A 25000-nucleotide genomic window follows, 5' to 3' on the forward strand; every position below is an offset into this window, starting at 1 on the left:
ACAGACTGCACCAGGCACGCATAAATATATGCGAAATACAAAAGTGTTGAAACCAAAATAACTATAACCACTACTACTTCTTTTACTACCACTACTACTATCATCACTAACACCACCACTACTAATTTGCAACAATGCTAACTGCTACTACTACTACTACTATCATGCTGCCAATATTAATTCTAGTACTGCAATCACAACTACTACAACTACTACTTGTTCTACAACATCAAGAACACCTGCTAGTATTACTACTAGTAGTATGTACTGAAGTAGTACTGATACTACTATTACTAGTAATATTACTGTTACTACTAGTATCATGCTACTACTACTACTACCACTACTAGTAATATTACTGTTATTGTTACTACTACTGCTAATATTACTGCTACTACTAGTAGTAGTATTGTTGCTATTACTACTATATATTACCACTTCTACTACTTGTACTATTGTTACCACTACTACTACTACTGCTGCTATTAATATTAGTGCTACTGCTACTATTCCTACTACTACTGCCACGGTAAAACTACAACAGCAGCAACTACTCCTACTCCTCCTACCATTACTACAGCTACTACTACTACTCCTATACTTCTATTACTGCTGCTTTCTCTACGCACGCACCTGAGCCCAGTGCAGTCGGGGTCAGCTTGCCTGATTAGACTGAGGGAGGTATGAAGGGACCAGCTGGTGCTGGAGAAAAAGGCCTGGAGGAGTTATTGACCCGACTCAACTCTCAACCCCCCTCACACACACGTATCCACCCTGGGCTGTGACCTGTGAAATTACCGTTCAGCTAGTGAGATTTGTTTTTGAGGGGCTCTATCAGTTTCTCAATGTGCCGTGAAGACAGGTGAGTAGAGAAACACATAGAAACGCAGTACAAAGACAGACACACACACACACACAGACACACACACACACACACACGCACAAACATTGTTTTTTATTCACAGCATATCAAAGTGAAGTAATTAAGAAAACATTACAACATACTGCAGTGTTGAGGTTAGTTGCTTATCTAGCCCACACTACTGCTATTACACTGTTTCAACTGTCACTTGTGCTATTGTTGAATGTCACACATTTTTCCAGGCTTTAGCATTAATTCTTGAAAAACCCAGCAAATAAATTTTGATATTTCAATTGTGTGTGTATGTGTCACTGAAAAAAAAGCACCATAATTACACGTCTGCCTGTCAAGAAAAAAAGCACATTCAACTTAGTTTGTTAACACTTCTACAAACCGCTTCAACCCTGCTAACCAAGGGTCACAATTAACATCCAGCTTTACTAAGAGAGGGAGAGAGAGAATGACAGAGAAAGAGGAAATGAATAAGAAATGCAGAGAGGTCTCATTCTTAATATGCATGCTGCTGAATATTCATGAGGCTAAAAAACACATCCAATTAACTCTATGAATTATTAATATTCATGATAAAAGCCTATGCATATGCATTTGCTCTTTTGTTGTTGGCCTAAGTGCCACTGAGCACCGGTGTGCGATGGACTGAAGAGCTTTGTGTGTGTTTGTGACAGAGGGAGAGAGGGGAAGAGAGGAGGCTTATTTGTCTGCCTGGATGTTTACCATTCGCTCTCTTTGTACCCACTGCCTCCCTCTTCCCTCCGCTTGTCTGTAGACCTCTCACACACATCATCCAAACAAGGTGTCAGACCCAAAGAAGAGCAGGAACACGAACGGGAAGGGAGAGAAGAAGAAGAAGAGACCGGGATCGAGTGAGAGAGACGGAGAGCAAGAGAGGGAGAGAGAGAAGGGGGGGGGATTGAATAAGCAGATGAGATACTTGTGATTGAGAGAGAGAAAGAAAGAGAGTGAGAGGTATAGGGAGAGCGAGTGAATGAGAGGATAAGAGGGAGAGGGACTGTGATTGAGCGAGCGAGGCCCGGTGATAACAGATCAGCTGTCTATCTCGCTGAACCAGGTCTGCGTGTGTAGCTCACCTACGTGAAAAGACACACTCCCTCTAATTGCCTAACACAATCATCTGAAGTAAACAAGTGGCCGTTTGAAAGCGGACACTCTCCGTTCATGCAAGCTGCCATGCGTCATCAACGTGTTACCATGGCAACGGGGCTTTTATCTGATCCAGGGTCAAGTCTGATTCACATTAACAAAGAGCAGCTCCGCTCTGTCTCACACAGGTACATGGCACACACGCAAACACACACACACACACACACACACACACACAACAGACCCATAAGCACACATGCAGAGAAGGGAAGGGGTCCTGCATGAATTTAACCAAACAACCATCATACAGCACATCATACGCCCAAGGGAAGAGGAAACGGGGAGGGCGAGGTAAGGTTCTTGTTCATCACTCACATCTGGTGACCACGCCCTCCAGCCTGATGATGTTGGGATGGTCAAACTGTCCCATGATGGAAGCCTCGGACAGGAAGTCCCTCCTCTGTTTGTCGGAGTATCCGGCCTTCAGGCTCTTGATGGCCACGTAGATCTCCCTCTTTCCCTGGACCCGCAGCCGCCCGCTGCACACCTCCCCAAACTCTCCTACACACACACACACACACACACACACACACACAAAGCAATGGATGATCAAACTATGAAACTCAATGGCAAAAGATAAAGAGCTAACATAAGTGATGAATAACTATACAATCTTGTCTCTAACTTGTCTCTAAGCTCTGATATCAGGTTCTAAATTTATATCCAGATTTTATCCATGTATCCAGATGTTGACTGATCTTTTTTACAGGTATATTGTATAGGTTTATTGTTTAATCCCCAAAAATCAGCTAAATTGTCCATGCAAATCTGACTAAAAAGCATAATCAGAAATGAATCATAATTTAATTTAATTTCTAATAAATTAAATTCCACCAAATTAGTGAGTTTGTCTCATATATACAGATTCTGACTGAATATTTGTCAGGAATTATGTATACAATTCCAACTCACCAGCTCCAATGACTCTCTCTATGCGGATACTGGAGGCATCGATCTCTTTGGCAAAGTCCCTGACAGCCTGGTTGGGGTCTTCATAGGTGTGGGGATGGATGTAGGTCCTGCTGCCCGGAAGCTTGACTGCAGGGGAGGAAGGGAGGGGTGGAGGAGGAGAGAGAGAGAAAGAGAGAAAAAAAGGTATTACTGTGTTCCCTAAATATGCTGGAAGAGGATCAGCTACTGTTGACTTGCACGCTGCCTTCATGAGACTATACAAAAGTTCAGAATGTGTTTTATTGGAAACATTACTCTTTCAGTATTTCAGTAAAACTTTGCAAGTCCAACTTTTTTTTTACTTGAGTTATTAAACAGCAAATCCATCCAAAAGACATTGTGTAATTGAAGAGTTTGATTCCAAAACACATAGCCTATTTTATCAAAAGAACGCCAACTGCCAACTGAAATGTATCGGTCAATATTTCAAAACACAGATGATTATATCATCAAAACATTTTGTTAAAATGGTGTTAAAATGACTCACAATTTTAACAGGAACCCATAATGTGCCTCATTTTCATGCCAGTAATCGTTTTGTGAGAGCAAGTGCGAGAGAATAAGATTTTAATTTGAGAATGGCACAGAGTTGTAGACTTCTGTAGCTGTGTGCTGTTCTCTAGCTCTGAGTGTGTGAGTGAGTACTTCAGATAGAGTTAAAGGTGTGCGTCTTACATATGAATAAACAAACATCCATTTCAGGGTGCTGTCACTTTAGACACTTTAGAGTGCTTCTGCTACTGAAGTGTTCAACAGTGTTTAAATTGATAGCTATTCCACCTACCTACCGTCTTTTGTTTAGAGGAGGCCCTTAAACACAGGCAGTTGTGTGAAACGTTGTGATTCATTGTAGGTGGGCGTGCAATTTTGCTTTAAGTGTGCAGAAACAAACAAGGTGTGTGTTTGTTTGTGTGTGTGTGTAGGTGCATGATCACAAAATGAGCTCAAAACATCAATTAAAAATGAGGGGAAAAAAAATCAATGAGCTCAAAAACAAAACAAAACAATTATGTTTGCATTATCCACCGTAATGGAATGATCCTGAACAAAGTGATGATTTTCTACAAAGCCCAGAACAAGCTGACACACCCTGATGTGTTTGATAGCACCAAAAGAGAGAGGGTGTATATGTGTGGGTGTATATGTGTGTGTTCCTGTGTGCATTGTGTGTGTGTGTGCGTCTTTACCGCGGCCATGCTGGAATTGCATCTTCTCTTCATCAGGATCCTGCTTGGCCTTGATGTATCCACAGTGCCTGAAAGAAAACAAACGGCAGGATTACAAACCTATATATAGTGATTCTTTGAGTGTGTGTTTACGCCGAACAGATGCTAATACAGAGCTTTATACACGTGGAAGTTCACATTCTGTTTACCCTTGAATGCCCGTGTGCTGGTGTGAGCTACAGTCTATGATATTTCCAGGAGAGTCCCATGCTGCACTGTGAACAGCCACTAGCTAGTATGAACGACTAGATATTCCCTTTTGTCTCTACACATCCCACTTCTCTGTGGAAGACAAGCCTGGAGGAAAAAACCCTCACTATTCCTCTTTTTCTCTGTTTCTACCTGTCAATTCCATCTTTCCTCCTCTGCTGTTATGCCTGGGGTTGAGTGAGTGAGTGTGAGAGTGTGTGAGAGAGTGTGTGTGTGCGTGTGTGTGTGTGTGTGTGTGACAGATCTCCCTTTAGAGGCTCGAACAGATCCATGCATTAAAGCACTCTGATTTACCCTTCTATGGACCCTTCTGGCCATTAACCACTGCTTCCAACATTACCATGGGTAACACACACACATCTATCCTCCTTTCTCCATCCCCCCATGCACATGTGTACACACACACACACACACACACACACACCCTGCAGCGTAGGTCAATCCAGCGATCAATACAAAATATCGGTGAATTGATCAGGCCAGGCCCGCTGTCCAGCTGCGAGGAAGTGTTAAACTTGTTTTGTTTTGAAGGCCTTGGATGGCGCCTATTCCAGTGTCTGTGTGTGCATGTGTGTGTGTGTGTGTGTGTGAGGGTGAGGGTGGGGGTGGGAGGGGTGTCATATGTTAGTGTCTGTGTGTTTCCTCTCCACTATGTTGAGATTCATCCCCAAACCACAACGTTTAACAGCCCTAATTACACATAACCCTGTCTCTGAGATTTACTGCCCTCTTAAATTCAGCACCAACATTTTAGGCCAAAAACATAAAATGTAAAATGCTGTTCCACATAACTAGGCACTAAACACCACATAAATGCTGCATGGCTTCTTTGTCTCCTCTCCTCTCCTCTCCTCTCCTCTCCTCTCCTCTCCTCTCCTCTCCTCTCCTCTCCTCTCCTCTCCTCTCCTCTCCTTTCCTCTCCTCTCCTCTCCTCTCCTCTCCTCTCCTCTCCAAAAGAGGAGTTCCTTTTCTCATTCTCGTCCGTTCCTCCTCTCCAGAGAAAGGGAGCGGCGGTGAAGGGAATGAAAGAGTGTTGTACAGGTAGAGCAGCAGTGTGCGGCCCTATCCAGACTAGTCAGGATGTCTGTCCATCATGGGCGCGATTGATTTGGGCTGACAGCCAAGAAAAAACGGGGAACTCTGCAGTATATGTGACTTAACGGAGCAGAAGAGAGAGAAGGGGGGGGGGGGGGGGGAGATGAAGGAAATGTGATATAGAGAAAAGGGAGGGATGGACAGAAGGAGGAAAGTGAGAACAAGGATGGGAGAACTGAGATAAAGATATAAAAAAAAAGAGACAAATTTAAGAAGGATTTTACCAAAGTAATGAAAAAGTGTAATAGTGGCACAACAGAGAAGATATGGGACGATGACTAAGAATGAGAGAGAGAGAGAGGAACAGAGATGGAGGAGGGTGTGGTGTTGTTGGGCTCAGTAAATATGAGAGTCATTTGGTATTTAATCCTAGTGTTGATTTTACACAGCTGAATGCATGGCGTAACCCAGACTTCAATAGGTCGGCTGGGGAATACACACACACACACACACACACACACAAATAAGGGTAGAGACTCAGAGGTTGCTGGTATTTGGGGGTAAGCAGGAGGGGAGTTTAAGTGGGGTGGGGCACAGTGTGTGTGTGGGGAAAGGGGGGGTGGCCCCACCTGGTTATCAGCTGGGCTCAAGCCAGAGGCACACCAAGGGACTATCATTACCCCCTTGACACACACACACACACACACACACACGCACACAGTGCCTTGGTGGCATGTGTTTAGAGCATATGGGGAATGGGGACGTGGGGTCACACCTCTGCTCCAACCGCAACACTCCCATGGGGGAACACACACACACACACATACGCACACACACACACACGCATGCATGCACCTGCTGCAAAACACCAAAACCCGCAGTTGAAACCCTTCCCCATCACTGTTGGAGGTGTATCTGTGTTAGTGTGTGTGTGCGTGTGTGTGGGTGTGTGTGCGTGTGGGTGTGTGTGCGTGTGGGTGTGTGTGTCTGATGGGAAATGAACACATTTCCATAGTAATTACAGAGCGACTCATTTCTCCTCTCCAGTTAGAAGTGTCATGAATCATTAGCGCTGCAGTCTTAAACATGGCACAAAACCTGACATGGCTATGGCTTCTGTTTTCCCCTGACAGCTGTGTGTGTGTGTGCGCGTGTGTGTGTGTCTGTGTGTGTGTGTGTGTGTGAGGGAGAGAGAGAGAGAGAAACAGATCTCTTTTAATACCATACACTGAACTGAACTACACTTGACCCGTCATACATCTATTCAAAGTGCTGGAACTGGACTTAGGAGGACGTGGATGTGGAAACCAGCATATAGGACGACCCAGGTATTTACTTTAGGGAATGAACATTCATAGACTCTTGAGGCGGAACAGACTTCATAATGAGATAGTTCTCCTGCATTGCTAAAAACCCTGCAGCTAGCTGGGGCTCTATACTGCTGCACCGCTGTGTGAAGCTAGCACTATCTGTCACTGTGGGGGAAATCATTGTTCCATTTAGCTCCTATCCAATTGAACTATACTCTGCTGCTTCTTATACACACATTACCACACACACACACACACACACACACACACACACACACACACACACACACACACACACACACACAGACATATACAGTATATATATTATATATACTGTACGTGGACATAAATGCACACGCACACCAATCACGCAAAACACACACACTAAGGGACTGCGATATCCCTATCACACCCAAACACACACACCTCTCTCTCTCTCTCTCTCTCTCTCTCTCTCTCTCTCTCTCTCTCTGTCTCTCTCTCTCTGTTCCACTCCAGTGCGGACAACAGGCTATCCCTGTCCTCCAAAAGCCACACACTCCACATTTGCATATCAATTTACTTTTTAATATAATACTCTGTCACTCGAGACCCATTTGTCATTCTGCTAGCAAGCTTCCACCTTCGTAGAACTCCATCCATATATTATCTTGGCCATGGCACCCCTCCCACCCCGCCCCTTCCCCTTTTCTCTCTCTCGCTCTCTTTCTTGTTCTCCCCCTCTTCCATCTCTTCCTCTCATTCTCTCTCTTGCCGCCCTTTATCTCTCTAGGGCGTTTTTCTGTTCTTTTCTTAATTCTGTCTTTAAGTGAAAATCATTCCCTTGTCCAACACCCCACATATCCTCTCTCTCTCTCTCTCTCTCTCTTCTCTCTCTCTCTCTCCCTCTCTCTCTATCTCTCTCTCTCCCTGCATCTATCCATCTCTCAGATCTGCCTTTCTTCAGTGTTGTGTTGTTCTCTGATAGAAAGAGTGGACACTGGCAGCTGGAAAGAGAAATAGAGAGAGAGAAAGAGAGTGCTGACAGGCAAGAACACACAATGGGGGTCCATCCCTGCATGCTAACTAACAAGCAATCAGATGGGAGGGGAAGAGCGAGGAGAGACGGGGAGGCTGCCACATAGGGACAGAAACTCTGCCGTGCACAGAGAGGTGGAAAGAGAGAGAAAGGGGGGAGGGAGGGGAGCGGTGTGAAGGGCAACATAAGGGAGGGGGGGGGGGGGCAGAAAGAGGGGTGGGGCGATGTTTGTGCAACAACAATGGGGACAGAGAAGAGAAAGAGAATGAGGAGAGATTACGAGAGAGAAAGAGTTAAAGAGAGAGAGAGAGAGGAGAGGTAAAAGGTAAACGCAAGAACAGGGACACCGACCACATGTGCAAGAGAGAAGAACAGGGGAAATGAGGAGGGATGGGGCCGTTGAATTATGGCTCCAGGGAGGGAAGGGCAGAACGACAAAGTACAATAATACCCCCCCCCCCCCTTGAGGAGAGAGAGAAAGAGCGAGCAGGAGATTGGCTAGACAGATGAAGAGCAGATGAGAGAGATACAGTGTAGCCGCAGGACTCGGCCTCTCGACTCTGAGTGAAGCGAAGGCCAGGCAGCAGCAAAACATATCTGGGAAGGATGTGAGGAAGGAGTTCGAAAAAAAACAACTTTGTTTCCATGTTCAGCTCAAACATATTGGTCCAGTTGGCACCTCCCCCCCTTTCATCATTAATATTTAGATTTTTTTATTTTTTCATGAAACAATCGCTCTATGTCAGTGCGATCTCTACACTAATAATTCATACAACTTGACTGAATAAAGGCAGAGGGCGAGATAGTGGTATATGCACTATATATGCACTATATGAAATGTGTGTGTGGGGACGGACAATAGGACTGAATAGGGGTAACATTTCATATTTTGTGGACTCTTTTATCCAAAGCATCTTACAGTATCATGAGTGCATTTTTAGCACGGGTGGCCTCAGTGGGACCTGAACCCCCGGCAGCACCCCCATGGCAGCGTTACTGCCATGCTCACCGAGCTACAGAACACAATGACATTTTGCCTTGGGATTTCTATGTGTGACACTGCACTTTTGGAGCTACTAGGCAGTACAATATGCAGAGACCCTTGTCCTATTAGGTGCACAAGCACAGTGTGGCTACACATTTTGTCCAAATCACTTAGTGTGCATCAGCCCAGCGACATAATCATTGTTAAAGGTTTAGAAAGTGTGTAACAAAGCAGCCCTCCTTCTTCTCCTGTTAGCTGATATTGTCGCTATTATGCCTAGTCCCCAGGTATTGGTCTATTAGCCTTGGGCTCTACTGCTGCACTAAGGCAGAGTCCTGGTTTCTCCCCTCAGTCTGACTCCAGGCTATTCGCTCATGGAGAGACAGCAGCAGCTGCAGCAGCAGGTTGTGCTGATTTCCTGACTTCCTCGTACTTCCTCTGACAATTAAAACTCAGCACATACTGATACTGCCGTCACTGTCGTTTGCTGGGCCAACTGCAGCTCCTGGTGCTGCTCTATTCTGTAATATACATATATATTAATAGCCTTAATAGCCTTATCAGCTCAAAAAGAATGTCTCTATTCAAAAATGCACCGCTACAGATCGTGCAGGGAAATTATTATATATTTGATAAAATGTTCTTCTCCCTCAAGTTTTCTGAAAATGTTATGTAAGTAATATTTAAACTGCTTGTTCTGTGTCCCTGTTTAATTTGTTTTAATTTCCTGGATGTTCAGCTCAGAGTCCCCAAGTCAAGTGGGGCAGTGTTGTGATTCAGTTTTGGATATTGATTATTCCGCTTGTTTACTTAAATGTGGCTTTTTGAAATTCATTAAACATTTTAAAACACTTTACGGTTGATGGGTTAGTCTAAGTGTAAACATGCTCAAAATTTTAAAAGATAAAGAGTTTAGAAATATAAATAGTTTTTCTGATTGAGGATAGTTCAAGATAAAAAGCAGTGGCACATCATCGTATTGTGTGATTAATTGCTGGTGCTTAGTCCTGGACAGACGGTGTTTTTTGTCACCCTGCCCGCTCCACCTTTCATGAGTTTAGTACAGCAGACTCCCAGAGGAGGTAACCTGTTAACTGGAGCTCCACGCTGCAAAAAATGTCCATCTTAACAAGTCATTTCATGTTGTTTCCCATCAGTTCAGTTTCCATTTGTTTTCAATTTGTCCGCCGGTATCAACAATTTGAATGAGATTATCTTGAAAGGAGCGAGTGATGAGTTACAGGTTTTTCAAGAAAGTATCAATTGCTTTAAGGGAATTCTAAAAATCAGATACAATGTAATGAAATAAGGTCATTTATCTCAAGACTTATTTCCTTGACTGAAACAAGATGAAATCACTTGTCGAGCTGGACAGTTCTGCAGCATCACTGACTGCATTACCGGCCAGCCAACACACTGCAACGCTGCACATTGGGCCACCAGAACCAGAGAGAGAGAGGAGAGAGGAACGCAAGAAAAGAAAGGAAGAGAGGTGGGAGGTGGCGGGGCGGAGAAATTGAGGGAGCAAGAGAGAGCGAGAGTGACAGTGAGAAAGAAGAGGGGGAGGAGAGAATGGAGGTAGGAAACAAGGGGATAGAGAAGAAAAGGAGAGGAGGGAAATAGAGACAACACAGAGAGAGAAAGAGAGAGAGAGAGGGAGAGAGAGAGAGAGGCAGAAGGTGAGATCAAACGAGGGGGAACTTTGGCAAGACAGAATCAAAGGCTTGATCTGGCGCTATAAGAGACGGAGAGGTTGAGTAAATATGGATGGAGAAATAACCTTGAAGCAAAGAGGGACTGAACCCACGGCGATACCTGTTTAAATATGCTTAGAGGCACAGCCCAAAGTCAAACCAAGCTGTGTGTGCTTGTGAGAGAGAAAGTGTGTGTGTGTGTGTGTTTGTCCGCATGTGTGTGAATAACCTTGGACTAATCTTAACCTGAGAAGCGAAGAGAGCTAATAAAGTGTGTGTAGCAGCGAGCCGCCCGGTATCGTCCGGCCTGTTTTATATGACTGGACCATCTTTTATAGGATTAGAGGCGGGCGGCTGGCTGGAAGACGGGAGGAGAAATTGATACACTCAGGGAGGGGGAAGAGTCAGAGGGGGTCACACACACACACACACACGCACACACACACACATACACACACACACACGCATACATCCAAAAAATGCATATGTTGTCTTCCTTTACTGTCCGTTTGATTCCGTTCCTTTCCCTTCCTTTCCTTTCCTTTCCTTTCCTTTCCTTTCCTCCTTTCATTTCCTGTCTGTCTCTCTCTCTCATTCTTTTTCCACTGCTTATCAGAGTGACTAGAAGAGGAGAGGGAAAGGAAATCAGTCAATCATTAGTCACCCCTCCTGCGTGACACAATCAGATGATACATCTATCCTCCTTTCTCCATACCCCCCGTACACACACACACACACACACACACACACACACACACACACACAAACACACGCACACACCCTGCTGTGGCCGTCTGGTCCCATCATTACTCATGATAATGGCGATTCCATTTAATATCAAGCTATTAAATCAAAAATAATTACCGGGAATTAAATCAATGGATTAAATTCACTCTCATCATTTCACAGCAAAATGATGCCTCATAAAGCACCTGCAAAACACAAAGCATTCACCGTGGATTAAACAAAGAATGAAAGCAGCATGGAAATAACAAGCAAAGATCTAACAGGCGACAGACAAAAGGCAGGCGAGCTAAGAGGGCGAGCGGGAACGCAAGTGAGTTAGTTTTTCTTCTTCTTTGGCCCCTCTCTCTCCCTCGTTCCTGCGTCTGGCACCGGCTCAGCACTCTCTGACCACAGCGTAAAAAGATTTACTCAGCCCAGGCTAATTATTAAGAAGGGGAAATGATTAGCTGAAGAGTTATGACTAATAAATCTGTCTATGTTTCATTAACACCCTGTTTGGAAACATTTCATTTAGCTCCCGCTCATTACAGAGAGTGGTAGAGGAAGCTGAGGCAGGGAGAAGGAAAGGAAAGGAGAGGAGAGGAAAGGAAAGGAAAGAGGTAGGGGTAGGGGGGAGCAGTAGACGATGAGAGGATTCGAGGAGAGGTCTGGAGCTGGCCTACAGTAATTGGTGTAATGTAGCAGAATTTTTAACAACCTGGTGAAAAGGTCAAACGAGAGAGGATGGAGAGGGAGAACAGGAGAGAGGCGAGGAGTGTGTCATCATCATCATTAAGCGAAGTGTATCTTTATATTCGCTAACAGATCAGTGTGAAACTAATTCCCCTAATGACGTTACTACACCAGATACAACTTGATTAGGTCATGATGTTAATATGTGAGCATGTGTGTGTGTGTGTGTGTTTGCACGTGTGTTTAAATGCACTATAAACTTTAAAATCCCGGCCGAAACAGTTCTGAATTTGTCTGATGTTTATAGGCCATTTGATCAATCCCGCTGCAACATCTGCTCATTTGCATGGAGCGTGTGCGAGATAATTTTGCACCTGCGGCAACTAGCTGCTATTATTCCACTGTTTGTAAGCTACTTTCTAGGCATTCTGCAGACAAAGCTGTATTCCACTACAGCCTGCAGCTTAGCCGCATTAGTTCAAAGCACCAAGAAGCTAGGAACACATACAAATCGGTATAATGACACGCACAGGGACACACACACACACACACATACAGTTATACACACGCACAAACACTTCCCCACACTAACCGGGCCTCTGTTTGGTTTTAGATTGGTGCACAATGAGTCTCTTGGCTGCCAAATCATTATTAGTGCTATTATCAAGCAAACAGACCAACACCACCCACTGGGAGAGGAATCGACTGGCTCCTTTCTACCTCCGCCAAAATCACCATCACTACTATTTGGCATACTGAGCTAATGGTTGCCATGGGTCCATTATATTTGTGCCTTATTTCCTGTTTTGTTGTTTTTTTGTGGATGAGATAAAAGCACTTGCAGTTTTCATCCTTGCTGGGTACATAACCCCGCCCCAGCTGAAAAAATATGGTAAAAGCAAGTTCATAAACATTCACGTTTTTTTTTTTTTTTTTTTCCCACTGTATACTTCGCCTCCTTCCGCTTCAAAACGGCTGCCTTTATTCTTGGGTGTTTTTCATTTCAGCCTCTCGCTTTGTCTTTGAAACACAAACAAGCACGCATACACCCATCCTCTTTGAGGCATCTTACAGTCAATTATGGTAGTTCTTCAGTTTCTCACAACTCTCTCTCTCTCTCTCTCGCTCTGAACCGCCCCCCTCCTCTCAACACGCTTCCCTTTTTATTCTTCCTCTCCTCTTTTGTGTCATTAAGTTTTAAGAATAACCCTAGGCTGCATAACAGATGCTGCTGAGGTAAAAGAGCTTACACGCGCAAACAGACGCACGCACACCAACAGGAGATGCCACTGTGTTAAAAAGGCAGGGCTGTTAGCGGTCTCTATTAGTGACACTGTGAAGTCTTTCTGCTGGAATCAGCCACCATTAGAATGACATCTCACTTTCCCTCATCTCTCTCTCTCTCTTTCTCCCTCTCTGCCTATCTCTTGCTCTCTTATTCTATCAAAACTCTGCTTCTTAGAAAGGCAATCACACTTTTTCTCCCTACTTTTGGTGGAGAAAAAGTGGAATTGCGCTCTTGCCATCAGCCTGCTTGGCGATGCCAAAGGATTGGAGACAGATAATGTATTTCCTCTCCTCTTGCTGTCATAGAGAAACACTGGGATGACCAGCCAGCTTGCAATGCACAAGGCACCTAGTCTGATCTGGATTGAGTAAACAACTGCACGTTTTATCTTACACTAAGTACACAATTAAACACCAACTTATTATTTTTAGATTTTCAGAAATGTTCTTTAACAGATTGTGTCCCTTCACCCCCTGCTGAATATCTCCAACTCCGACAACAGATGCACTCCATGAAGACAGACTTCGAGACGCGCAGCAGATGAGACCTCTTAAAAAAAACAAAACACAACACCGACACAGACAGCGCAACGATGGAACAACTTCACGCTGACTTCTCACCAAAACTCCCACATTAAAAACATGAAACATAGAAACACACACACACACACACACACACACACACGGAAATCTGGCATCACACCAAAGCCTGCAGCTACTCGGGGAAGGAGACGGTTGCGCGGCTAGGGAATCATTAGCTCGCACACACACCGGCATACTCACTCGCATGCATGTACGCACACACACACACACACACACACACAAGCAGATGCCGGGAGGCGGGGGCTGTAACATGTTTAACAAGGAGTGAGAGAAAGTGAGGACCAAAGGGGAGAATGCTTCATGAGTGAAAGGCCATCTGCTGAATCCATGGCTATGCCAGTCACTAGCTAGCTCCCCATCGCTCCCACCTGCCAGCCTGCCAAAGCACCCTCAGGAGGACAAAAGCACCGACTTCACACACAAACGCACTCACACACACACACACACACACGCTTGCAAGGCAATAATGGCACGCACGCGGCAATAACTGGTGTGATTTGTCAGCGCCGTGCTGTGTCTGAGGAGCTTTGGACGTTTTTTCATGTTTTCCCTCCTGCGGTAACAATAGCAGAACAGCACTTTATTAAACGAGAACAGGACAGAACAGAACACAGCAGACCGGCCTGCAAATCAGCCTGTTTATGAGGCATAGCCGTTCAATACCCTGCCAGCAAAGGCTGCAGGGAGTGTGTATGTGTCTGCGTGGGTGTGTGTGTGTGTCTGTGTGTGTGTGAAAGAGAGAGAAGGAGGCAAAGAGAGAGAGAGAGAGCGAGAGAGATTTATTCTATGAGTTCAACATGTGGTTAGAATTGGGAATTCAATAGGTGAAATAGGTATAAAACCAAAAAAAAAAGAAAGAAGAAAAGCACTACCATCCAGTCAAGTGAGCTTACAGTAAATGGTGAGATGGTTTAAACAGCTGGCATTTAGAAAAAAAAAAAAAAAGTCTGGTGGGAAATCATTTCAACCTTGGCCGACTCTCGGTGTGAATTTCAGTCCCAACTTCATTATTGTCTGCGTTCAGCTGGCCCCACCAAACGCACCAAATACTCGATACATCATGGGGATTTCATCTGAATGTAAATCTCAAGAACGGAACAGGAAATGAAAGCCAGAGAGAGAGAGAGGGGCAGAGAGAGCGAGCGAGAGAGAGAGAGAGAGAGAGAGAGAGTGAGAGAGAGAGAGAAAGACAGGCAGAATGAAGAGAAAAGCAGAAGCAGAGAGAGCAGGGAGTTGAAGACAAATGGACTACGGGCTGATTGACAGATAAGAGGAGGGTTTAGTAGAGGAGGAGAGAGAGAGGGAGAGAGAAAATGTGAGAGAGGAAGGTATGGAGAAATGAGAAGGGGAGCATTATGTGCGTCTCTCCCTCCCTCCGTGTTTCCGATTCTCTCCCAATTCCTCCAAAACCTGCCTGCCAGCGAGGAAGACGATGGTACTCCCCCCTCCTCCCCTCCCGCTCTCCTCTTCCTCTCTCACACTCGTAATCCGGCCCTTCATCTTTTCGCTCCTCGTACCTCTCCCTTCCTCCCATTGTGCCGCTGGCTCTCTTCCTCCCTCCATCAATCTCCCTCTCTCTCACTCTGTCTTTCTCCATCCTCCTCCCCTTCTCTCTATCTTTCACGCCATCTCAAAATGTAGCTCTCCGCTGGTGCGAGCGTACTTCAGACGTTCTTCCTCTCTCTCTCTCTCTCTCTCTCTCTCTCTCTCATCATCCCACCGCCCGTCTAATAGTTTCTCATTTTATCCTCTGTCTCTCCTTTACCTCGCTTCTGTCCACCCCCCCTCCCTCGTCCCCTCAGCTCTCTGCCTGACTTGTCTCTCAAGTAGTGTACCTTTGATCTCCCCTTCGATCCCCAAGTCACAAACAGTGTACACACTCCACACACACACACACACACACACACACACACACACACACACACACACACGCACACACACTTTGATAGATGTACAGATGTTCTTTGATAGAAAGTACTAATCAACACTCTTTCCTCCCCTGTCTCCCCACCTCTAAAGGAAAGAAAGATAGAGTGAGAGAGAGTGAGAGAGCTACAAGAGATAGAGAGATAGATAGAGAGAGAAAGAAAGAAAGAGAGAGAGAGAGAGAGAGAGAGAGAGAGAGAGAGAGAGAGAGAGAGAGAGGGACCTGAAATTGATGGCAGTGCATCGACCGTTCTGTAAAACCTAGTTAACACCTCCCCAGCCTGTGAAACCTGATTAGCTGACTGTGAGTGTGTGTGTGTGTGTGTCTTCATGTCTGTGTCTTCATGTGTGTTCATAGCATGTTATGGTTAACAGCTTGTCTTGCTGCTTGTATATAACCTTAACACTGTTATACAGACAGATGTAATTTTAGTATTTTATGCAAATGGAATTGGCTGTGTGAAGTAAATTTTTTGATTTGAGAAAATGCAAATGTGTGTTCATGCATGCTTGTCCATTTGTGTGTACGTGTTGGTTACTGAGTGTGTGTGTGCATGTGCATATATGTTGTGTGTGTGTGTGTGTGTGTGTGTGTGTGTGTGTGTATGTGTGCGCCATACAGGACAGTCTCCACTGATTAGATCCCTCCTAGTCAATAGTGAATAGAGCACTCAGCCTGATAAGCAATCACCTGAATCAATACTAATGTTTTTAGCGTGTGTACATTAGTGTGTGTGTGTGTGTGCCTGTGTGTAAGTAAATAAGATGTGAGTGCATGCATGTAGTTCTTAGCATGTGGCTAATCTAGTTCAAGCTCATATAGGATAAGCATTAATTTACAGGCATGGTAAATCACAGATGCCTGTCATCCCTTTCTCTCCTCTCCTCTCCTCTCCTCTCCTCTCCTCTCCTCCTCCGCTGATCCCTGTCCCTTTCTTCTTCTTCCAAAAAGCCCACTCCTGACTCCCATCCTTTCATCTCCTCGCCTCTCACCTCCGCCATTCTTTTCTTTCTCTCTCATCTCCTTCTTTTCTTCTGGCCTTCGCGCTAACATCCGCATAACCTTCAAAGGGTGTGATCATAGGGAGACCATGCCCAACACACACAAGGCAACACAGCCTTTGGCTTTGGCCAACAGTGTAAATGTTAAAGATGGAGGGCCTGCATGGAGGTACCATGTACCTCGTAACACCCATGAGAGACAGAGAGAGAGAGAGAGAGAGAGAGAGAGAGAGAAAGAGAGAGAGATTTGGCATATTCTTTTGTGAAACAAGACAGAGAGATTTAGCAGGTGGGAGGTCCAGCTTGTGTGTGTGTTGAGCATTGTGTGTACATACATACACACACACGTATATACACACACACACACGTGTCTTTCATAGTTTTGACCTCACCTTCCACTGACAACGAAGCAAGTCACCAGGAAGATGAGGAGGACGATTCCCCCGGCGATGGACACGGCCAGGATGGTGGACTGGTTGGGATCCCCGATGGCCAACATGTCTACAGAGGGAGACAGGGGGAAAACTGTGGGTTCATAAAGAAAGCAGGCTGAGAGACGGAGGGAAAGAGACCGAGGGTTGTTCTGTAGGAGAAAGGTGAGGGAGGAAGGAAAACAGGAAGGGAGGTAGCGAGTGAAACGGAGAGCGAGAGAGAGAGAGAGAGAGAGAGAGAGAGTGTGCGTGGCAGGGGAAAGAGGGAGAGAGAATGATATATGATAGCAATAGAAAAGGAGATAAAAGAGAGAGAGAGTGAAGGAGAGGAAAAAAGAGAGAGCGGCGAACGAGCCACAGAGCGAGCGAGCGATGGAGGGAGGGAGGGAGGGAGGCGGATGGAATAGTAAGTAAGCTCCTTGATGAAAAGCGCTCTCCCCCTCTGCATCGCCTATGAGAGTATGAGAGTGGACGTGAAAGCCATTCCCATTCGGCCGCGCCGTCCAAATGGATATGTTAACATTCTGCATAACAAGGCTACCGCCGAGAACTTTCTGCAAAGATGCATCGATTTTTACGCCACACCAATCGAGCCATTACTCAAAACAAATACCCCATTTATCTGGCTTAGCTAAGCATGAGCAGACACGTGTGTGTGTGTGTGTGTGTGTGTGTGTGCATGTATATATGTGTTTGGTGTGTGTGTGTGTGTGTTGAGGAGGCAAATGAATGCCCCTAGGCAGGCACAGATAAGCATTGATCTCCCATTACATTTACTGGCGCACACATACACACCCTTCTTTAACAATCAATGGAATTGATCCGATTAGATAACCTTGATATGATCGCTATTGGGTCAGCTGAATGTGGCAGATCCTATAATGTATACTGAACTTGACTTTGAGCCTCAGTAATAGCCGTTTATGTCACCCTACACCCTATATGATTTTCAACCTTGGTTTTGGGCCCTAAGGGGCAATCAAAACTTTGGATGAGGAAGATGTGCAAGGCTTCAGAGAACTTGAAGCACTGGCATAATATTAGCTATACTAATGTTACTTGTATTGTTTATGTATTCTCAGATATTTGTCACAGAATAGCCATTGCATGCCATTAAATCCTGCTTTCAATTACATGTATTGATTTGAATGATTAGTAGGCTAATGTGTGCCTGTTGAACGCAACATAGACAATCTATAACATAGTGCTATACATTAACTGATTTATCCCCCTCTGACTGCCTGTCTGGAATCAATATTCGCTTTGAAGAGCACATTATGGGCACTGTAAAACAGAAAATGCAACAGCACGTCATGAAGAGATAATGAAAGTGGACGACAGAGAAAACAGGGGGGGGCAGATCATTTTAAAACCTAACAGATAAAAAACAACAGTGTGCTCAAAGGTGGTTCAGTGGGTAAGTCGCTGCCTCTGGAGCGACATGTTCACCCCCACTGGCCTGGGGTCAGATCCTATCGGAGCTTTCTCTCTTGTGTCTCCACCTCTTCTTTCCCTCTGTCTAAATAAAGAATACATTTCTAAAGGTAAGTGGATAAAAAACAGAGGGGGAAGAGCATCTGGTGTGCTCAGATGACCGGTGTTATATTTGCAGTTAGAGTGAAACTGACTGTTTGCTCTGCTCTGTCAAGCTTTGTCCACTTTGTCCACCTGCGCCATGCACTTTCGATCCGGCTTTGTTTTGTTAGCAGTGTGAACTATCCTGGGAGCATTAGGATTATTTGGACTATTTTCAGTGCAGCCGGTGCGGTGCCTTGTTCCAATTTTCAGATAAAAACCGAGGGAGATGTTAAAAAGAAAAGAGATGAAGGAAAAAAAAATGCTTAACAATGTGGTGTTAGACCCTAATGCGAGTAAGAAATCTCTCTCTCTCAGGCTTTAGAATAAAACAAATGAACATCTCTCTCCCTGCACCTTCGTGGCTGGTCTCCAGCTCGATCTCTCCGCCGTAGCTGCCGTAGCCGCCGTCGGTCCGCGCCCTGACCCGGAACACGTAGGTGGTCCCCGGCTTCAGCCCGTCCACCGTCATCATGTTGGAGCGAGTCTTCAGCACCGTGTAGTTCTGCTCCCGCTGGTTCTGGGATGCGGGAGAGAGGGAGAGAATGAAAAAAGAAGGTTCAAGTCGGCGCCATTGAGCGTGAGAGAAGTAAAGTGATTGTAGAGTAACAAAAAGTGTTGAAAGTATAGATATAGAGGTTTAGATAAAACACAATGGACTGTGTAATAGGGAGAGAGGGGGGGGAAAAAAACGAAAGAAAGTCTGAAAATAATAGAAAGCTCAAAAAGATGAATTAAAATTACTCCTGGGGCCACATACACTTCACTAAGTTTTCATTTGCTCATCGCTGGAGCATTCGGTTGCATTTATATATGAGCATCTGTCAAGTCCCATATCTTATCCCCTCCACACTTAGGGCAATGTGTGGTTACTCAACTCAGTGCGAGTATGAGTTCCTCGACTACAGTGTGTGTGTGTGTGTGTGTGTGTGCGCATGTCCACGTGTGTGTCTGTGTAGGAGGATGAATAAAGAATAAGTGTGTCTGTCAGTAAGCTGATTCCCTGCAGAGAGGCTGATACTCTACCTAATGGAAGACACTCTACAACACGGATTAACACTATTTTACTGCTAATGCCTGCCAACACACACACACACACACACACACGCGCGTGCACACTGGCTTAATTTCATCACCTCGGCCGTGTTTTACAAGGTTTGTTCGACAGATGTGTGGTTAATTGGCTTGGTGTGAGCAGTGGGGGAGACGTGAGGGAGATAGAAAGGGAGATAGAGATATATGTATCGAGAGAGAGAAAGAGAGAGAGAGGGAGTGAGTCATTTCTGTTTGTTTGTGATGAACAAGTCATTACAGACATGCCCTAAGGCTAATCTGATATCCTACAAGTCTCAACATGCATGAACAAAACGCTGGGAGGAGAGGAGAGGAGAGGAGACAGAAAAGGGACGAGCCTAAAAAGGGAGAGCAAAGACAAAGAAAGCAAGTCGGTGTGTTAAAAATGAACGTGTGTGTGTGTGTGTGTCTCACCTTCTCATAGTAGATGACCTCATACTCCACAATAGCTCCGTTGGGTCTGTCTGGTCCCTGCCAGGCCAAAGTCACGCTGTCCTTACTCCTCCTCTCCTTCAAAACAACACTCACTGTGGAGAAACAAAGAGGAGAAAGAGGGGAAAAGGGATGAGAGAAAAGTTGAACGAGATGTGAAGGGAAAAAAAAAAGCATGAAAAGAGGCAGAGAGTGAAACAGCGGGGGGGCGGGGGGAGGTTGAGGAGACAAAGAGAGAGGGAGAGCAATTTTAGATGGATAACTACCGTGCTATAATGAGAAGAGCAGCGCTGGACGTGTGCGTCATGTAATTTTGCTAATGAGAGGGCAGGGAGAGGAGCTCAGGAGGTGTGGGGGTGTTTTACACATGTGTGATTACAGCGTATTCTGATGTGTGACATGTGCGATGTGTGTGTACGCGTGCGATGTGCCGGTGTGTGTGTCATGTGCGAACCCAGAAACCCTTGACTTCAGTTCCTATTTTCCCAGATTGGGTCACAAGTCTGCGTGGGTTGGATACGTGTGTTTGCTTGCGCTTGTGTGTGTGTGTGACATCGTCGAGAGTAGCAGGGGTGACATGTGGGGATCTTAATGAGGTTAACAACCTCTTCCACCCCTCTCACCTCTCCCCTTCCCCTCATTACACACACACACACACACACCTCACTCACAAACACATCCGTTCTACAGGGCCTATTAGTCATCACCACCCTGTCATATGCACTTCTTCTTCTCCCGCTCTTATTGCACCCGGTCCCACACTGTGAGACATGCACATGATGATTATGTATATGTGAAGGCACAGAGCTTTGTGATGTCACAGCACCACAGCACAGCAGTGATTTTACAGTTGCCATGTAAAAGCCCGATGTGAGGAGGAATCTGGGGACAATTCTGAACGAAAATGCTTTCTTTGATCCGTCCTATAAATTGCTGTTTCAGATTGACGACTATTTTCTTCCCTTGAGGCATTTTGTTTTTTTCTGACCAGCCTTTGTAAGTGGATGTCACTGATGTCCTGCAGAAACCTTTCTTCTCAAGTTTTTACTGTAATTTTCACATCAAAACTATACCATGAAAGGGTAGAATGTCAACAAATACACAAAAATCACCTTCTTCTTCTCCTGAGAAGTCGAGCGTTGGGAGTTAGACCATTCTGGGTGACACTGACTATGTGTGTGTTCTGCTTTTTGTCTCACCTGTCTGCGATGTGGTGACATTGACCACCACCATCCCTCTGGGCGTAGGACTTAAGTCAGACACTCCGTTCTGGCTCTCGATGGTGAAGCTGTAGTTGGAGTCGGGCTGCAGGTCGGTGACCAGCACCGTAGCGGACGAGAGGCCGAACTGCCGGGGCACAAAATGGACGCTGCTCCCGCACGGCACGCACTTCCTGTTGTCCCCGGAGCACTTCCTGCAGTGGAGGCTGTAGGCGATGTCTCCGCGGCCCCCCGTGTCCCGGGGCGGCGACCACTCCAGGGTGACGCAGGTCTCGTTCACCGTGGAGATGGGGTTCTCCGGAGCGGACGGAGGACCTGAGGGAAGACAGGGCAGCATGGCTCAATGCAGTTCGCTTTCGTCTCTGTCAATTCACAATTTTTTTTTTTTTAAATAAAAAAAAATAAGTAGTGTCATATCCAACCTACTGGGAAATGACTGGAAATTAATCTGAAGAGTCTCATTCCAAAACAAATTAGACATTCACCATTTGAAAATAAGTGACCTACTACCTACTTCTACAAAATGATTATATTATATGATATATTATATGATACTTCTAACAAATTATGTCACTTTTTAAAAAAAATAGTAGGTAACTTAAGTCTTGGGTTAACTGACTGGATATAGTTTAGAAATCGTTTGAAATTCAAAGGTTCTTCTATCAAAATTGAGTTATCTGCATATTCATCATCTTTGAGTGCTACTTTATGCTTGTGCGGTGTAACCTTTGCGGTTAGATATTTAAAAAGATAGAAAGTACATAACAGTTTTGCCAGATGGCAGGTCAAGTCTTTAAAGCTCATCATCTCAGAACTGCACCCAGATAGAACCTTATCATTTCAAGCTCACCAAATATTGAATGATGAACTTAAGGTTACTTTTTTCCAAAATGGATATATAGCATTCTCTTCATGTTCTATCATTAGCAAATTAATTGCAGCTTCTATTTGGAGTAAAATTTACATGATTTAATTAAAAATGAATTGACTGACCCCAGCCAGAGGGTGGACACTTGGTGGTAGATTAATGAATAGTTTAGGACTGGACGGTGATTGAAAGAGATCGGCTAATTGGAAATTTAATGGTATGAGAATAAAACAGTTACATTAGGCAATAGACTTTTAAAGCTAAAATCCATCTTTAAAAATAATATTTTATCCATATGATCTTGAATAGTTTAGTCCAGATTTGTGGGGAAGTCTCTCTTTGAGTGTGCAACAAGAGAGCCAAAATTTTAGCATGTGATGTTAACTGACTCTTATTGGAGCTGCTCTTTAGACAATGGACAGTGATCTATAGACAGTGATCTATAGACAGTGATCTATAGACAGTGATATATGGACAGTGATCTATAGACAGTGATATATGGACAGTGATCTAGTGATCTATGGACAGTGCCCAGGGTGATTTTCTCAGGACTCATGTACATTTAGTGATTTAGAGCTGTTTGAATTACTCTGAACTAGATCTCACATAATCAATGTGTGAGTCTCCATCATTTCCAAGGGAGCAACCACACCACGTGTCTCTTGACAACATCACAGATTCTGATTATTATACCGTTATTAGAATTGTTCGTGCTGAAGTTCATATATTAATTAAAATATCTGGAGTTAATATATTTGAATTCTGGCTTAAAGCAGATTTTCTTTGAAGCAGCACATTGAATTCATAACAGAAGTTTGAAAGAAGTATTCTGTCACTGACTGAACATGGAAGCTGTAATTCTACTTTGCCCTTTAAGACAGTTTATACTGATCCTTGTTTCTCTGTAGTCACCCTTGTAGATGTGATGCTAATGAGAGGGCAGGGAGAGGAGCTCAGGAGGTGTGGGGGTGTTTTACACATGTGTGATTACAGCGTATTCTGATGTGTGACATGTGCGATGTGTGTGTACGCGTGCGATGTGCCGGTGTGTGTGTCATGTGCGAACTAGCATGTTTCTGGCGATTTGTGAGTGTGCTGCTACAAGTCAGACACATATTCACGAGCATGAGTGAGTGTGTGTGAGTGTGTGTGTGTGTGTGTGTGTGTGTGTGTGTGTGCATGTGCTCCAGGAGGGCACAGGAAGGCGTGTGGGAGGTGGGACCCTTCCTGGACGGCACTGACAGTTGCCCATTCAGCCTGACATCTCATCAGGTCCTGGCTGAGCGCTGAGCCCCAGGGGGCCCCAGGGGGCCCCGGGCCGAGCCTAGGACTTTCCTGATTAGCCTTCCCAGCGGCAAGCCTCTCTAAAGGGCAGCGGGGGTGGGGAACCGCTGGGCATGGGGGGGACGGAGGCCACGCTGGGGATAATTGAAGCTGTCGGTCATAAATCTGCAGATAGGGGTGTGGTTCGTGGCCCCGATAATTCTGTCTTTTTCCTCCTTCTTTCCTCCATCCCCCCACTTCTCTATAGGCCATGCTCATCTGCCCATCATCATTTCCTCGCTACTGATCTGCCGTTTATGTCACTTAGATCATATGACTCTGATAGTCCACTATTTCCTCTATTATTCTGTTCTCTATCTCTGGTTTTGCCTAATTCTTTCACCTTTTCTCCTCTTATTTTCTCATTTCTTTTCCCTCCGTCCCCCTCGATACACTTCGTCATTCAGGAGAGCGAGAAAAGAGTGACAAGATTGAGTGGGGCGCAAGGATGACTCTGTGCATGCGTGTGAGTGTGTGTGTGTGTGTGTGTGTGTGTGTGTGCGCATACACATCTGAACGAACCGTTACTCATTTCCAGCTGATATCACCTGTCACATCTCACCTGCTGCAACGATTAATGAGTGTAATCTACCGTAAACTGATAATGGGTTTGAGTCTCCTGTATGTGCGTGTCTCTGTGTGTGTGTTTGAGTGTGTGTGTGTGTGTGTGTGAGAGCATGTTCGTCCACATTTCTCTTTTTCTGTCTCTTTCTCCTTCTGTCTCTATGTCACTGTCCTTCTCTCCTGCCCCCACAGCCCTCTCTCCATCTCACTCTATCTCTTTCTGTCCTGCTCTTTCGGTCGGTCTCCCCGTCTCTCTCTGTTGGTGAGGATGTGGTTCTATCTGATTGTGTGTGTGTGTGTGTGTGTGTGTGCATGCGTGTGAGAGAGAATCAGAGATGGAGACAGAAATATATAGTCTCTACCAGAGTATCACCAGTATCATTTCTCTCATGTGAGCCATCCGCGGACTCTAACCACACGGCCAGCAGAAGTGGATTTGAGTATATAGGTATCTCTAGTGCTGTGTAACCCAATAGCATCTGAGGAAGAGGAGGAGGAGGAGGAGGGGAGGATGGATGGATGGATGGAGAGCGACAAAAGGCAGCCATGACATGCAGTGTCATGGCTGCCACGACTAACCAATGGAATGAAGGTCAATGTAACATTTTACACCAATGTGCTACAAAAATGAAGATGCTGCATATGTAAAGCTTGAATCTGCGCGACTGGGACTGCGGTATTTGGCTGTGTGTGTCTGTGTTTTTGCCTGTGTGTGTGTGTGTGTCACTCACGTGTGCAGGCCATGGAGCGCGGGTCGGCCTCAGCGCGGTAGAAGCCTTTCTCGCAGACACACTCGGAGGCTT

At 45.2% G+C, this 25000-nt stretch overlaps 1 protein-coding gene across 1 annotated transcript in view; it reads right to left on the reverse strand.

Annotated features, from left to right (window-relative positions):
• LOC139929266 (ephrin type-A receptor 3) overlaps positions 1–25000 on the reverse strand; it is a 77218-nt gene that overhangs the window by 13457 nt on the left and 38761 nt on the right. The window contains exons 6-13 of the mRNA XM_071922119.2: positions 24929–25000; positions 21422–21757; positions 20205–20317; positions 19074–19236; positions 17103–17211; positions 4183–4250; positions 2957–3082; positions 2360–2545 (exon numbers count right to left, since the gene is read on the reverse strand). The exon at positions 24929–25000 is cut by the window's right edge and continues 84 nt beyond it. Of these exons, the coding sequence (XP_071778220.1) occupies positions 2360–2545; positions 2957–3082; positions 4183–4250; positions 17103–17211; positions 19074–19236; positions 20205–20317; positions 21422–21757; positions 24929–25000 (1173 nt within the window). The remainder of the gene's footprint in view (positions 1–2359; positions 2546–2956; positions 3083–4182; positions 4251–17102; positions 17212–19073; positions 19237–20204; positions 20318–21421; positions 21758–24928) is intronic.

Source organism: Centroberyx gerrardi, chromosome 13 (assembly GCF_048128805.1).
Source record: "Centroberyx gerrardi isolate f3 chromosome 13, fCenGer3.hap1.cur.20231027, whole genome shotgun sequence".
Taxonomy (NCBI): Eukaryota; Metazoa; Chordata; class Actinopteri; order Beryciformes; family Berycidae; genus Centroberyx; species Centroberyx gerrardi.